The sequence below is a fragment of the Raphanus sativus genome, chromosome 6, assembly GCF_000801105.2.
Source record: "Raphanus sativus cultivar WK10039 chromosome 6, ASM80110v3, whole genome shotgun sequence".
Taxonomy (NCBI): Eukaryota; Viridiplantae; Streptophyta; class Magnoliopsida; order Brassicales; family Brassicaceae; genus Raphanus; species Raphanus sativus.
Window position 1 is genome coordinate 1028373 of NC_079516.1, and position 14296 is coordinate 1042668.

Consider the following 14296-nt stretch of genomic DNA (forward strand, 5'->3'; position numbering starts at 1 on the left):
ACAGACCAAGTCTCACAAGATAACAAGACAGGGAGAAGTCTTTAAAACACAAGTAAGAACCTGACTCACCTTGATATTTGCACATAGATCTTCCATGAAGTCTTCCTTGGTCTGTTGAAAACGATTGAACGATCACATTTGCCAGTAACTATGCCAAAAAGTTTCAGTTGACAATAAGCAATAGCAGTTACCTTAATTAACCTCAGAAGCAGCTGGATTTTGAGACATGGACCGACAACCGGAGAAGTTCTTAATCATGGTTTAATCTTTTTCCCGGTTATATGCGGTTTTTAGCCTGTTTGGTTTTCTTTAATTTTTACCTTCCTTTCATCATCTAAACACCACGTATAAGAAACATTGCAGATTGTACTGGAAGATCAAGTATGTGAGCCGGTTACAGTACCTTTGAAAGTGTCGACATTTTTTTTCTTTTGTAACTTAAGTCTCAACATTTTTGGTATATGAGAGATATATACAAAGACTTTCAATTCACTAATTGGTATATGAGGGATATACAAAGACTTTCAATTACTAATTTGGTATATGAGAGATATATACGTTCATTATTGACTGATTATATTGGCAATATATTTATTTGTGTTCAACTCACTAAACACGTTGTATAAATAGATGCTACACCTATGAATCCATAATCATCTCCCTTCAAACATATAAGTAGGACAATATAAGAGATTAAATGGAGAAAATCTCAGCATTTTTTTGTCATCATCTTCCTTGTCACGTCATGTAAGCATTATAACTTTTATAATCTTGATCATCCGATATGTTATATCCTTAATAAGTCTAATAGCTTTGGTGATGTACATGAATGATTAACAGGTATGGTAAGTGTGACTGTTACACTGCCTTTTGTAGAATGTAAAGTAGACAAAGATTGTCTGTATCATGGACTCAGTTGTGGCGAAGAGAAGATGCCAATTTGCCTCAAGTACAGATATTGTGGCTGTCCCCCTCAAAAACTTCCTGCTTCCACCCATCATTCATCAACGACCTCTATCTCTTGATAATATATATATATATATATATATATATGTTGATTTGGATAATGAAAAGTTAATATGTATGCATAACTCTTTCTTCGTTATCTTCTCTCCATGAATCTACTATCTGCAATGTATCTCTATAATAACTATAGCGATGCTTAGTAAAATAATGATGCCTACTCACATGGTTTTAGCTCTATTAATTAATATTATGAAAAGAACTAAACAACGAAAACCACTCATTTTATATAAGACACTATATTTTTGGGACGAAAACGTATGGCAGATCAAGTATGTGAGCCGGTTACAGTACCTTTGGGACGAGATTAAGAAAGGAGTGGACCGAGTGGTGGAAGTTCCTGACTTAATGGTAGTAGAGTAATTGAAATTTGAAAGTCCTCAACATTTTTGGTATATGAGATATATACAAAGACTATATTTTGTTGACCAAGACAGTAATTAGATACTTTCATTGTTGACTAATTATATTGGCAATATATTTTATTTGCCTTTTCAACCCACTAATCACGTTGTATAAATAGATGCTACACCTATGAATCCATAACCATCTCCCTTCAAACATATAAGTAGGACAGTATAAGAAAATAAATGGGGGAAATCTCAGCAGGTTTAGTCATTCTTTTCCTGGTCTCGTCATGTAAGCATTATACGTTTTATGATTTCATTCGATATTTATATCCTGAATATGTCTAATAGTTTTGGTGTGTACGCACATGAATGATTAACAGGCATGGTAAAAACCACTGTTACAATGCCTTTGATAATATGTCAAACAGACAAAGATTGTCTGAATCGTGGACTCCCAACATGTGAGGACACAGGGAAGATGCCAGTTTGCCTCCACAACTATTGTGGCTGTCCCAATAAAAGACATCCTGCTTCCCCCACTTCTTCATCAATGACCTCCAACTCTGGATGATCTTCATATAGATTCATGTTGATTTTAAATAATGAAAAGACTATATATAACTCCTTCATCGTTATTTTCTCTCCATGTATCTACCATCTGTAATATCTCTCTACAAGTAATGGAGATGTTTTAATAAAATAATGATGCATAGTCACATGGTTTGAGCTCTATTAATGGTATAAACTATAAAGTAATTAAACCACTAAAAAGTTTTGTTTCTTAAAACAACAAAACTAAAATACGGCAGACTCTGTAAGTTCTCGAATCCAAATACATCTCTATGAAGAATTAAAGAAATGGTTAGAGCAACACTGAATATGCAAAACATCCATCTGAAGAATTTGACACATAGTCTTAAGCCAAGCTTTATCCCTAAAATTTGTAATATATTATATTTTTTCGTAATTATCTAACATAATTAGTCAATGATATTTGTACTTAAAAACGACTCAGAATTGACCCGAAATCAAAGTCTCATACTCTATTAGATTTGACATATATACTCGAACGGTTCTTAAATTGTTATATTTGAAAACCAATATTAAACTAATCCGCACCGAAAACCGAACAAGAATCTTGCACAATGTTTGAAATATAATTTTAATATATTCTATTATATATATATATATAAATGGGTTAGCCTGGTGGTGATGTCCTCTCGTGTGGTTTGTTAATGATAAACATAATGTTTGTGTATAATATTTACAATTTGAATAAATCAATATCTGGTTGAATAAATCTCAATTTCCTGACCTATAATGTAAGTTATGTTGTTGCAGTGTGATAATGACTTTGGAAAAAAATATATCAAATTTTATTATAATTAAATATTATATTGTAATAGTCGGTGAAAGTATTATATATTTTCTTTCGTAATATTAGGGGTAAAAATAAAAAGTGAAATTACTACAAGTTTTTTTTTATTTGTATTTCTTAACAAATATAAAGTGTTTATAATACAATAATTATATTTTATACTTCTTAACCCATATTATTAGGAATAATTAACATATCATTATAGAAAGATATGTCAATAATGTAACTGTAAAGATAATTATATAATGTGATTAATTTTAGATGTTGTAATATATATTTTAGTGAAACAATCATGGTCGTATTTTTTTCTTTGCTTTTATATAATAAGTATGTGAATTTTATTTGGTTTAAATGAGAGTATGAATCCCTAGAATATAGGAAGAGAGATGAAATTATAATAAACCACAAATTACGTAATTGGTATATTTTTATATGACTAATGGCAGTTAGTTAGTAAAGCATGAGAAATATAATTGGACTAAAACCTTTATTAATTAGTCATGATTCAAAATAATAAAATACTAGATTTTGATCCGCCCTTTAAAGAGCGGATATATTTTTTGTTTTAAATTTAATTTTTAAATTTGTGTTTTCTTTATAATTATATTTTTATTTTCTCTTTTAATGGTATATATATATATATATAAATTTTAATCAAAATATATTTTATTAAATAATAGTAATTTAAAAATTGATCCGGTTGTATACATTCGGTTAGGGTTGGGTTGCGGGTCGAACCGGTCCCGCTGACCTGCCAACCTGCGGATTTTAATTTTGCTTTGGTCAAAAGATCTGACCCGCACAACGCACAAACAAATAATTTGTACCGGCATCCGTCCGTTAATTTTGCGGTTATCCGCAAGTTATATTTTTAAAATAAAAATTATTTAATTTAATTATTATAAATAAATATAAAAGAAATATTTATAATAAAATTATATATTTTTTAATTTTTATTTTTTAAAAATCCCCATATTTATATAAAAAGTGTTTACTTTTCTTTTTATTTTTTATTTTTAAATACTTTACGGGTCGGAAGGTACGTGCGATCCAAATCCACCAACCCGCACCCATCCCAAATAAATATTCATAACCCGCATCCGTAATTTTTTTTCAAATAGTTGAACTAAACTTATGATCCACATTTAAAAGGACGGATATATTTAACGAACTCTTTCACATAATTTATATTTTTATTGGAAATAATTAGTTGGACAAAACTTTTATCAATTGATCATGCTGGTGAATTAATAGAATAGATCCGTTTTCATATACTTTCTCTTTATTTGTGTTTGTTTTCATATATAGATGCATAGTTAAATTTTTTTTCAAAAACAAAAGTTGTTATATATATTGTTGTCGAAAAGCCTATCACTTATATTAGTTGTTTTTATTCATTTTCTTTAGTTCATAGGTGATGAGTTGAGAACAAAATAAAAATAAAAAAAGGTGATGAGTTTTTTTCCGTAACAGAGTGCACAAAAATTTATATATCTATCATATTCGCACATAGATTTCTTTTTTGAAAAAAAGTTATATATTAAGCCAGTTGGCATATTAGCAGTTATATTATTATAGCTTCCTTGATTTTTTTAAGTTGGACTGAACTATTATCAATAGGTCATACAGCAAAATTAATATAATAGATATAACTAATAGCGTAATACTTGGCTTTGGACTGCTGTTTTTTCTTTTCCTGCAAATGGAATATTTATTTATGATGCTATTAGAATCTCAGTTCTGCAAATATTATAGATTACAATCATAAAATTTTATTTTAGATAATAAGGAAAGATAAATAAATCATGGCAGCATATTACTTTAGTAAATTTTAATGATACATGATATTTTGGATGCTATGATATTAAGTTTGAGATTTTTATTATTAAATTAAATTTCAGAATATTACACCAGTTTTGGAAATTTTACAACATAATTATACTCTAGAATCTATGATTTCATCTTTTTCAAAATTTGAAATATTATCATTTAAATTTTTAAGTTTGGAATATTTATGTTCAAAATTTTATATTTGGTCAATAGAAATTTATAAAATTACATAATTACCTTTGAGTTTGAAAATTTTATGACTTCAGAATTTGTTTATTAGTAAATTAATTCATTATTTTTATTATAAAAAATTAGATAAGATTTTTTATTTTTCTTAATAGATTTTCTTATCATTAAAAATAAACATTAAATTTATAGTTAACTTATCATTAATATGATAATGAATTATTAAAATTTCAAAGTTGTTAATAACATATTTTGTAAATAACACATGAACTAAGTTTGTTATCGATTTATTATATTTTGTATATCATTTTAGATTATATAATATATTATTTATGTGAGTGACAAACTAAAATATTATTATAAATTAATAATTATAAAAATTCAACAGATTTTTTATATTTATTATCAACAGATTTTTGTTTTTGTTTTTTTTATCATTGGAAATTTTAGTAAGATTATGTTATATATATTCTCATCAGATTTTGTTATAACCAAAAATAACTTTAGATTTATAATAAGAATTTAATTACAATTAATATTTTTATGAATTATTAATATTTCTAGAAATGGTATATATTTGATTGATTATGACTTTTATACAATATTTTCATCTCTATTTTAATAGAGTAAATATTCATTAAATGTTTTAGGATTATTTGGAAGCTCATATGGTGCAAAGAATATGTTCTGTTGACCAAGACATTAAGAAATTTTTTTGATTAGACTAATTATATTGACAATATATTTTCTTCTCTTTAACCCACTAATCACGTTATAAATAGATACTACACCCAATGAAATTATAGTCATCTCCATTAAACATATAAGTAGGACAATAAAAAACTAAATGGAGAAAATCTCAGCATTTCTTGTCATCCTCTTCCTGGTCTCGTCATGTAAGCACTATCCGTTTAATGATCTAGATATTTGATATGTTACATCCTTAATATGTCTAACTGTTTTGGTGTGTACATGAATGATTAACAGGCATGGTGAAAGTGACTGTGACAATGCCTGTGATAAAATGTCAAACAGATGAAGATTGTGTGAAGAAGATTGGAAGATGTAAATTAGGCGGGCTGCCAATTTGCCTCCACTATTTATGTAGCTGTTACCATGAAATGCATACTCCTTCATCGACAACCTCCAACTCTTGATGATCTTCATATATATATTCGTGTTGATTTGAATAATGAAAAGGCTATATGTATATATACATATATAACTCTTTCATTGTTATCTTCTCTCCATGAATCGTCGTTCTGCAATTTATCTCTATAATAAGTTATAACTAATGTCTTACTTGGCTTTGGACCACTGTTTTTCTTTTCCAGTTTAATTAAATAATACCGATGTTGTATTACATCTTTCAATTAGAAAAGTGAATTTGTAATGGTATTTAAGCTTCTGGTATGTCAGTTAAAGACCAGAAGCCATCACTTGCAATGTACGTTAGAGATGCATGCATAGCTTTATAGAGAAAATATTTATTTGTGCGCCTCCCAAGTACCGAAATCTGACATTGACTCGCTCTAAAGTCTGAACTTCGATGTCCTTGCGAAATGTCGATACACTTCAGTAAGAGCTAAATCATGTCACGAGTGAGCATCAGAGTTGGTAGCTCGCTTAGAGGAGATCAATAAAGAACTCGCTTCATCAAAGCGTTTGCAGGTTCGGTTAAGACTAAGAGAGCATGCATCACATATAAAGGATAAGTTAGCATAAAATTTAAATTCCGAGATAAGAATTAGAAAACAAAAAGAGATGTAATTTGAAAGATCAGTCTCATTTCCTCGTTCAAACTCCTCATTATAGAACGTAAACCTCAAGAAAAAATTAGGGCAAAGGAGTTTTGTGATAACCTACAAAAACAGAAAGGGTGAAACATATCAAGAGGAAGATATTAGGTGTTATAGTATCATCGCTGAAGATTCATCATTCGTGAGAAACTACGTACGGTCCGTTACCGTCAACCGCTGCTATAGTGGGCTTGCAATCGTCTAACATGCACTGCTCATCTCCAATGTATGAGAAGAAAGAGTTCTACTGGAGATATATATTGGAAGATAAGATGTGTATCATGCTAACCAACTGTTAAAAACAGTTGAAATCCAATTACGAAATGTAAAGTATATGATTTATATAATATTCTTCAGTTTAAACTTCACAGTTTTTTACGGACTTCGTTTCATAATTGGATTTAATAGTTTGTAACAGTTAATCCGCAAAATATATATCTTGCTTTCAATATATTTCTAATCAACTCTTTAGCTGATATCATACCGACACGATCCAACATAGTAATGGTGCAAGTTAACTAAAACTCTCAACATTTATGGCATATGAGAGATACAAAGACTTACAATTAACTAACTGTAGGATTCTTTGGAAACTTAATAATCACTGGCTGTAGGAGACTATTTTTTTTGTTGACCAAGACAGTAAGGAAATGACGGGATGAGGTAGCACAAGTGGTAAGGGCCTTGGGGGCCAATGGTCATGCTCCTGGGTTCGAACCACCTGGAGGGAAACTACCTCTTCTATGTCACCAAATACGGTACTGGGTGTTGGGCCTTATCCTCAGTCCAGGTATAACTCTCCCGGGTGAAGTGGACCGCTGCCTGACCGGGCCCGGGGGAATGATCCGCGTAAGTGGAGAACCCCCGGATTATCAAAAAAAAAAAAAGACAGTAAGGAAATACTTTGATTATTGACAAATTAATTGCAATGTATTTACTTGTCTTCAATCCACTAATCATGTTGTATAAATAGATGTTACACCCTATGAGTCCATAAACATCTCCATTCAAACACATAACAATATAAGAAATTAAATGGAGAAAATCTCAGCATTTTTTGTCATCCTCTTCCTTGTCTCGTCATGTAAGCATTATAACTTTTACGATCTTGATCATTCGATATGATATATCCTTAATTGGTCTATAGTTTTGGTGATCTACATGAATGATTAACAGGCATGGGAATGTGACTGTTCCAATGCCTTTGATAATATGTCAAACAGACAAAGACTGCTGAATCATGGACTCCTAAGATGTGAGGACTAAGGGAAGATGCCAATATGCCTCCACGATTATTGTGGCCCCTAAAAAACTTCTTGCTTCGAACCCTCATTCATCAACGACCTCTAACTCTTGATGATCTTCAAGAGTTAAATACGTACGCATAACTCTTTCTTCGTTATCTGCTCCCCATGTATCCAATATGCAATGTATCTCTATTACTAACTAGGAGTTTTCATGCACCATAGTGCAGTAATTTTTTTAATTTAAATTATATTTTTTAAAAATATTAGTATTATTATATTGTATTATTTTCTTATCAATAGTTTAATATAAATTGATTTAATTAAACATAAAATTAAGATAAAAATATTTCTGTTTATTTTAAATTGTATTTTAGAATATGTATGTATATATTTAAAATTATAATCTTAGATAGATTTCCTATCTATTTCTGGTTCAATGTATTAAATAAACTTGTATAAAATTAAATCAAAATTGGTATAAAAATGTATAATTATCAAAAATTAAAAAATAAATTTATAAAATTAATAGATTTATAAGAAAGTAATGATTTTACAATTAAAATTTTATAATTGTTATTTTAAAATTGAATAATTATTTGAAATTGTAGTAATATTTAATTATATTTATTTTAATGATGATGAATGACTTATTACCATATTTTAATTTTTTATCAAAAATATAAATCAACATTAAAGATAGTAAATGAGTTATTATCATATTCTTCAAGTTTATTAAAAATATAAATTAAAATTAAATGTGATTGTCCATGTCATATTTAATCATAAGTTATGTCATCAATTTTAGTAGATATGTTACATTTGTTTTGTGAAAATAATGGTATAAAAGACATGTGATAAATCACTTCTCAAATAATGTCTAGTTGAAAGCTATGATAGCTATGCTTTAATAAAATAATGATGCCTATTGACATGGTTTTAGCTCTATTAAATGAACTAAATAACTAAAACCACTTATTTCTAAATAAGACGTTATTTTTTATTTTATAATGATGCCTATATGAGTCTGTGTTTGCTGACAAAAAAAAAAAAAAAAGCTGCAAAACTCAGTAAATTCTCAAATCTAAATACATCTTTTTGAAAAATTAAAGAAATTGTTAGATCTAGACAGACAACAAGGAACAAGGAGAAAGGCTTAGCTTACAAAAAAAAAAAATGAGACTGCATGGGGACACATGCAAGCACGCTTAGATGTAGGTCTAGGCATATTCCCCGGATCCAAAAATCTGAACCGGTATTTATCCAAAAAATTGGGTTTTGGATCGGATCCGAATACAAAGAAAGACCCGAATAAATTAGTTTGGATGTCGGTTCGGATCGGATAATATCCGGAATTCATACGGGTACCCGAATATACCCGATTTAAATCTTAGTAAATATATGTTTTTTTAGTTTGGAGTTTAAACTATAGTTTTATTATCTTAAAATGTTATGATTTTTTAATTTGGAGTTTAAACTATGGTTTTTCAAATTGTTAAGAACTAAAATAAACGTAGTAACTAACATAACAAAAAAGTTTTCTCAATTCAACTTTTAATACATTGAATTTTGTTTGATGTTGAATTAAGGGTTGAGTTATCAATTTTTTCAAAGGGGTAACTCAGAATTGTGATTCAGTAATAACACATTATAACTAAAACATTAACTCAGAAAATTGAAACTGACTCATGATATGAAACTGACTCATGATCGGTAATATTTTTGAGTTACACTCTTAAGTCAAACTTAATCAATTCTAACTCATGTCACTAATCAAAGCCATTCTGTTACAAATAATATTTTTTGTTGACCAAGAGAATAAGGAAATCCTTCGATTATTGAACAATCATGTTCTATAAATAGATAATACACCCTATGAATCTGTAATCATCTCCATTCAAACATACAAATAGGACGATATAAGATAATCAAATAAACTAAATGGAGAAAGTCTCAGCATTTTTTATCATCTTCCTCGTCTCGTCATGTAAGCATTATATGTTTTATGATCTCGATTATTCGATATATGTCTAATAGATTTTTTTTGTGGGGTACGTGAATGATGAATAGGTATGGTAGAAGTGACTGTTACAACGACGTACTTGAAACTGTGTCGAACAGACCAAGATTGCGTGGACTATAAATTTCCAAATTGTGCGAGCACAGGGAAACCGCCAATTTGCATGAACAATTATTGTTGGTGTCATAATTGTTTGAGGTGAGTTTGGTTAACAGAAAGTAGAAGAACTCAAGAGTGGGATGAACAGAGACGTTTTATTAGAGTCGGAATAACGAGGGTACAAGAGTAAGAAAGCCGGCTAGTCGATGCTCGGTGAGCTCCTAGCCGGAAGTACAAGAGAGCGGCGAGATACAAAGAGAATAAAGGAAACCCTAATCTAGCCGCAAGTCTGTCTGTCTATGTGGTCATGCCCTTCTTTCCTGTCCTCAACTCCTTATATAGTCTCCTAGGTCGGTTGGCTTTGACCTAATCCGTCCCCTTCGTTATGGGCCTTTTGGCTTAAAGGCCCAGTCGAGAAGACTGCTCGGCCCGAGCCGCCTGATCGTTTCCATCGGCTTCTCGTCGTTCAGCTATAGAGGTCTCGAGCCGAGTCGCGGCTCGTCAGAAGCCGTCTCCGAGCCGGTCATCCTTTGAATGGTAGTAATGGGCCTCCTATTCGCTGGGCCTTGTGGATGGTGCCAATCCATCCCCAACAGTAAGTCCCCCCCTAGTTCGTTGTCGAGCAGCTGGTCGCAGCGAATTAGTGAGTTAGGGCTCGAAGAATAGGAGGTTTGATAGTCGGTTCCTTTGATTTAACCGAGGAACCGCCGGCGGAAAGAGTTCCGGATGTTCCCGAACGAACAACCGACCTATCGTACGCTCGATGCCTCAGATGAACTCCTCTAAACCGATGAATCGACTGCGCCGGTTTTTGATGTGACAGCGAACCATCACCGGTTTTCGATCGAGAAGCTGAAACGTCGCTAGGGTTTTTTGTCGGGAATCCGAAAGGTCGCGTCTGAGTGTGACGCGCGAGCCCGCCGACAGGCCCAATTAGGCCCGCTTAGGGCTAACGATGGCACCTCGTGGGAGGCGCCTTCACTCTCTCTATAAATAAGAGGTCTCTCTCGAGATCTCTCTCATTCTTCTCTCAGTTTATCAGGTACTTTCTCTCTCTACTCCTTATCTCTCTAGCTTTTGCTCTCTGTTTTAGTTCCTCTACTCGATATATCGACGAGCAAACAACTTTCTCGAGAACAAAAGGGAAAGATGATTTCGAGCACCACTGGTCCCGATAGTGATCTGGAGAGGGTTCGCGGATCCGGCGATAGCGTAGAGGAGGCTCATCGCGAGGCGATGATGGATACCGAGAACATGACCCGAGAGCAGCGTATGCTTGTCTCGGTAGCGATGGTTCAATCTCGCGCAGACGATGACGGAGGCGATGGCTCTCCTGACGACGGGATGACTCCCTACTGCTTCTACCCGGGAAATATTTTCGAGGAGCAGCGCCGACTCGATCCGTCGCGAGCTCGTCCCCCTGTAGTTGAGGGGCAAGACTGGAGGAACGTTTTACCGACGCGATCCACATTCGAGTCGGTGACGAAGCTGCTGAAGAGAGGCAAGGCGACCGGGGTTACATTCATAATCCCGTCAAAGACCCAAAGGCCGTGGTCCCCCCCGAAGGGGTATCAGTGCGTATACGAGTCGTACTTCGAAAAGGACACGAAACTATGGTTTCCGATTCCTCGACTCGTCACCGCCTACACGATGCGCCGAGGAGTCGCTTTGAGCCAATTCTTGAATGGCGCTTGGCGTCTAGCAGTTGCGCTGATGGTGATTGGGGCGGAAGCTGGCGCTGCTCTCAGCGTCCGAGCATTTGAGGAGCTGGTCTCGGTGAAGATTAATCGAGGCCTGTTATCACTGAAGATACGCCCGAACTATAATGTGGTAACGGGCTATCCGACCAAGACGAACGACTGGCAGCGATCGTACTTCTATGTTAAGTCCGATCGCTCGGCTTTCGAGGAGCCGCTGAAGACCGGTTACCGTGTTCTTTGGAACAATGAATTTGGTATTGAATGTTCTTTAATCTTTTACTGTTTCAGACTCCTGACCATCTCTTTTTCTCTTGTTTTGACAGTTCCTCACTCGAATACCGCGGAGTACGAGGAAGATTTCTTGGAGAGTGCTCGGATTATCGCGTCCCAGAAACAGGATTTTTGGGAGAACTTCTCGTACAGGAGGATTCGTAGGTCGATTGATCGGATCAAGCGGCGTAAGTTTCTCTTTCTCTTCTTTTGCTCGGTTTCCTCAAGGATCCTAAGTCGCTTTCTTTTGTCTTTGCAGAGGTTTGGCGTTCGGACACCGTTCCTCTCATCACCAAAAAGTCGAAGAGAATCAACTTGTTCACCAAAGCCGAGCAGATTGAAATTAACCGAGCCAGAGCTATGAGGGAATTGCCGGATCTAAGTTTGGTGGTTGGGAAGCAACTCGGGTTCGTGGAACCGGACCAAAGCTCTAACGCAAACTCCTCTGATCCCGGGGAGCCGAGAGCGACTGAGTCGGACGGGGCTCAGCTCGTGAGAAAGTCGGGGAGCAAGAGGAAGAAGAGGGAAGGCGTTTCTTCCGAGGAGAAGCAAGCCGAGGAGACTTCCACCGGTGGGGGCGCCGGATCGGAGAAGAAGCGGGCGCGCAAGGATCCCGTTGAGGTTCGGCCTTCCTCTGTGGAGAGAGGTGAGCTCCAGGCCTTGGAGCCTAGCAACAATTCTCGAGATGACGTTCTCCCGGATCCGTCTCTCGATGGTGGTCTTCAGGGGACTTCTTCTAAGGTGAAGAAGAAGTCGAAAAAGAATAATAAGAAGAGTGCCGGCGAATCCTCGGGGCACGAGATAGCGCCCAATACGGAGAAGGAAACCGTGGAGGCTCCGACTACTGCCGTTTCCCTCCCCAAGGCGGCGGTTCGTGAAGATGCCCGGGGATCGAACAGGTCCTCTCCGAAGGCTCAGGAGGGTAAGGCTGTGCCGAAGAACCTGCAGGGGTTTTGCCCGGATAAAGTGGACTTCATTTTCAAGCGGGACACTCCTCTCGTTTGTAACGAGAGAGATTGCGCTCGTTTCGTCCGCCAAGTCCGGGGAAGCAGAGAGCATCTCCCACTCGTCAAGGACTTGGTTTTCCAGGACGACTACACCGCTGCTGCCGGTTCCTCGGTTAAGGTAAGTAATTTTTGCGTTGCATCCGTTCCTCGTCTTTCTTCTCACTTGGCTGTCTCCACCCAACTCCTTCTCTGACGTGCTGCAGAGCCAAGGTGACTGGAACGAGGTCGTCCGTAAATACGACAAAGAGCTGAAAAGGACTTATGGCGTGATCGAGAGGCAACGGCACAACACCAAAGAGGCGACCGTCGCCTTAGAAGTTATGCTGAAGAAGAAGGACGAAGCGGTTCTTGCAGAAATGGCCATGAGGGGTGAACTCCTCCAGAAAGAGAAGGCTATGAACAAGGAGCTGAAGCGAGCCCGGGAGTTGGTTAAGGCGTTCGAGAAGGAGAAAACCGAGCTGGCGAACGAGAAGAAGATCCTCGAGGAAGAGAAGGCTGCTGCTGCCTTAGAGCATTCCAAGGAGATGGATCGTCTCCGAGAGTCGCGCCGCTACGAGGTCACTCACGAGCGGATCCGAGTAATGGCAGCGATGCACGGGAAAGCCGCTGCTCGCTTCCAGAGGATTCGGGATCGGGAGTCCCGTCGTGATAACTTCGAGGACGCGAGATGCATGCTCGGCCAGGCTCGGGGGATGAGACGCTGCCTTGAGGGGATGAAAGCGGCAGGCAAAAACATCTCTCAAGGAGACATTGATATCTATGCCGGGCAAGAGAAGCATTACGACGCGGAGGTAAAGCGTTTGACCGTAGATGATCTTCTCGAGAAGGACCTCTCCCTGTCTCCTCTCGTGCTCGAGTCGAGGTTCGTTATCCAGGAGATATTGGATAAAGTCGACAAATTTGGGTCGAATATGGACTTGCTCGACTCCGAGGCTGCCAAGGCTCTTCGAACTCCTCTCGGAGCGCCAGGAGATCAATCTGAAGGGCCATCGAAGAGCCTTCTTGAGACCGTCCAGTCGCCAGCTCGCTCTGATGCTGTTCTCCCGGATCGAGAAGTCGCCCCTAGGGACTCCGTGGCCGAAGAGACGAACAAGTTAGCTCCTGACGAACCGATCTCCAACGCGCCGATCAAAACGGTCGACATCTCTGACTCGCCGTCATTCGATGATGTGGATTCTGGCGCGAGTGAAGGATATCTTGAGGAGGCGGACCCCGGCGCGTGCGAGGAACATCCCGAAGAGGATCTCCCTGCCTTAGATTAGTATTCGATGTTTGTTGTATCTGACTTTTGGCGCTTGTGCCTTTAAAACTATTTCCTTTTCTCGGCTAAGGCCTTTTGTTGTATGAACTACTGCCTTGCTTTTTCTTCAGACCTTTTATGAATTTTTAT

General features: G+C 36.2%; 1 protein-coding gene across 2 annotated transcripts; it reads left to right on the forward strand.

Moving 5' to 3' along the window:
- Positions 1 to 11036: 11036 nt before the first annotated feature.
- On the forward strand, positions 11037 to 13099 carry LOC108837756 (uncharacterized protein At3g60930, chloroplastic-like). 2 transcript variants are annotated; one of them, XM_056988172.1, is made up of 3 exons: positions 11037 to 11883; positions 11953 to 12087; positions 12159 to 13099. In XM_056988172.1, exons 1-3 carry the CDS (start codon positions 11079 to 11081, stop codon positions 13097 to 13099), a joined length of 1881 nt encoding a protein of 626 aa, XP_056844152.1. In that variant the 5' UTR covers positions 11037 to 11078. The 2 variants fall into 2 exon arrangements, with proteins under 2 accessions (XP_056844152.1, XP_056844151.1); XM_056988171.1 differs by having other exon boundaries at positions 11039 to 12087.
- The last annotated feature ends 1197 nt before the right edge of the window (positions 13100 to 14296 follow it).

What these genes read in the sequence shown, in the direction of transcription:
- LOC108837756 (XM_056988171.1), top strand. Translation starts at nt 11,079, where the DNA reads ATGATTTCGAGCACCACTGGTCCCGATAGTGATCTGGAGAGGGTTCGC. An exon ending in GATTGATCGGATCAAGCGGC is followed by an intron (nt 12,088 to 12,158) that starts GTAAGTTTCTCT and finishes TTGTCTTTGCAG; the next exon opens with AGGTTTGGCGTTCGGACACC.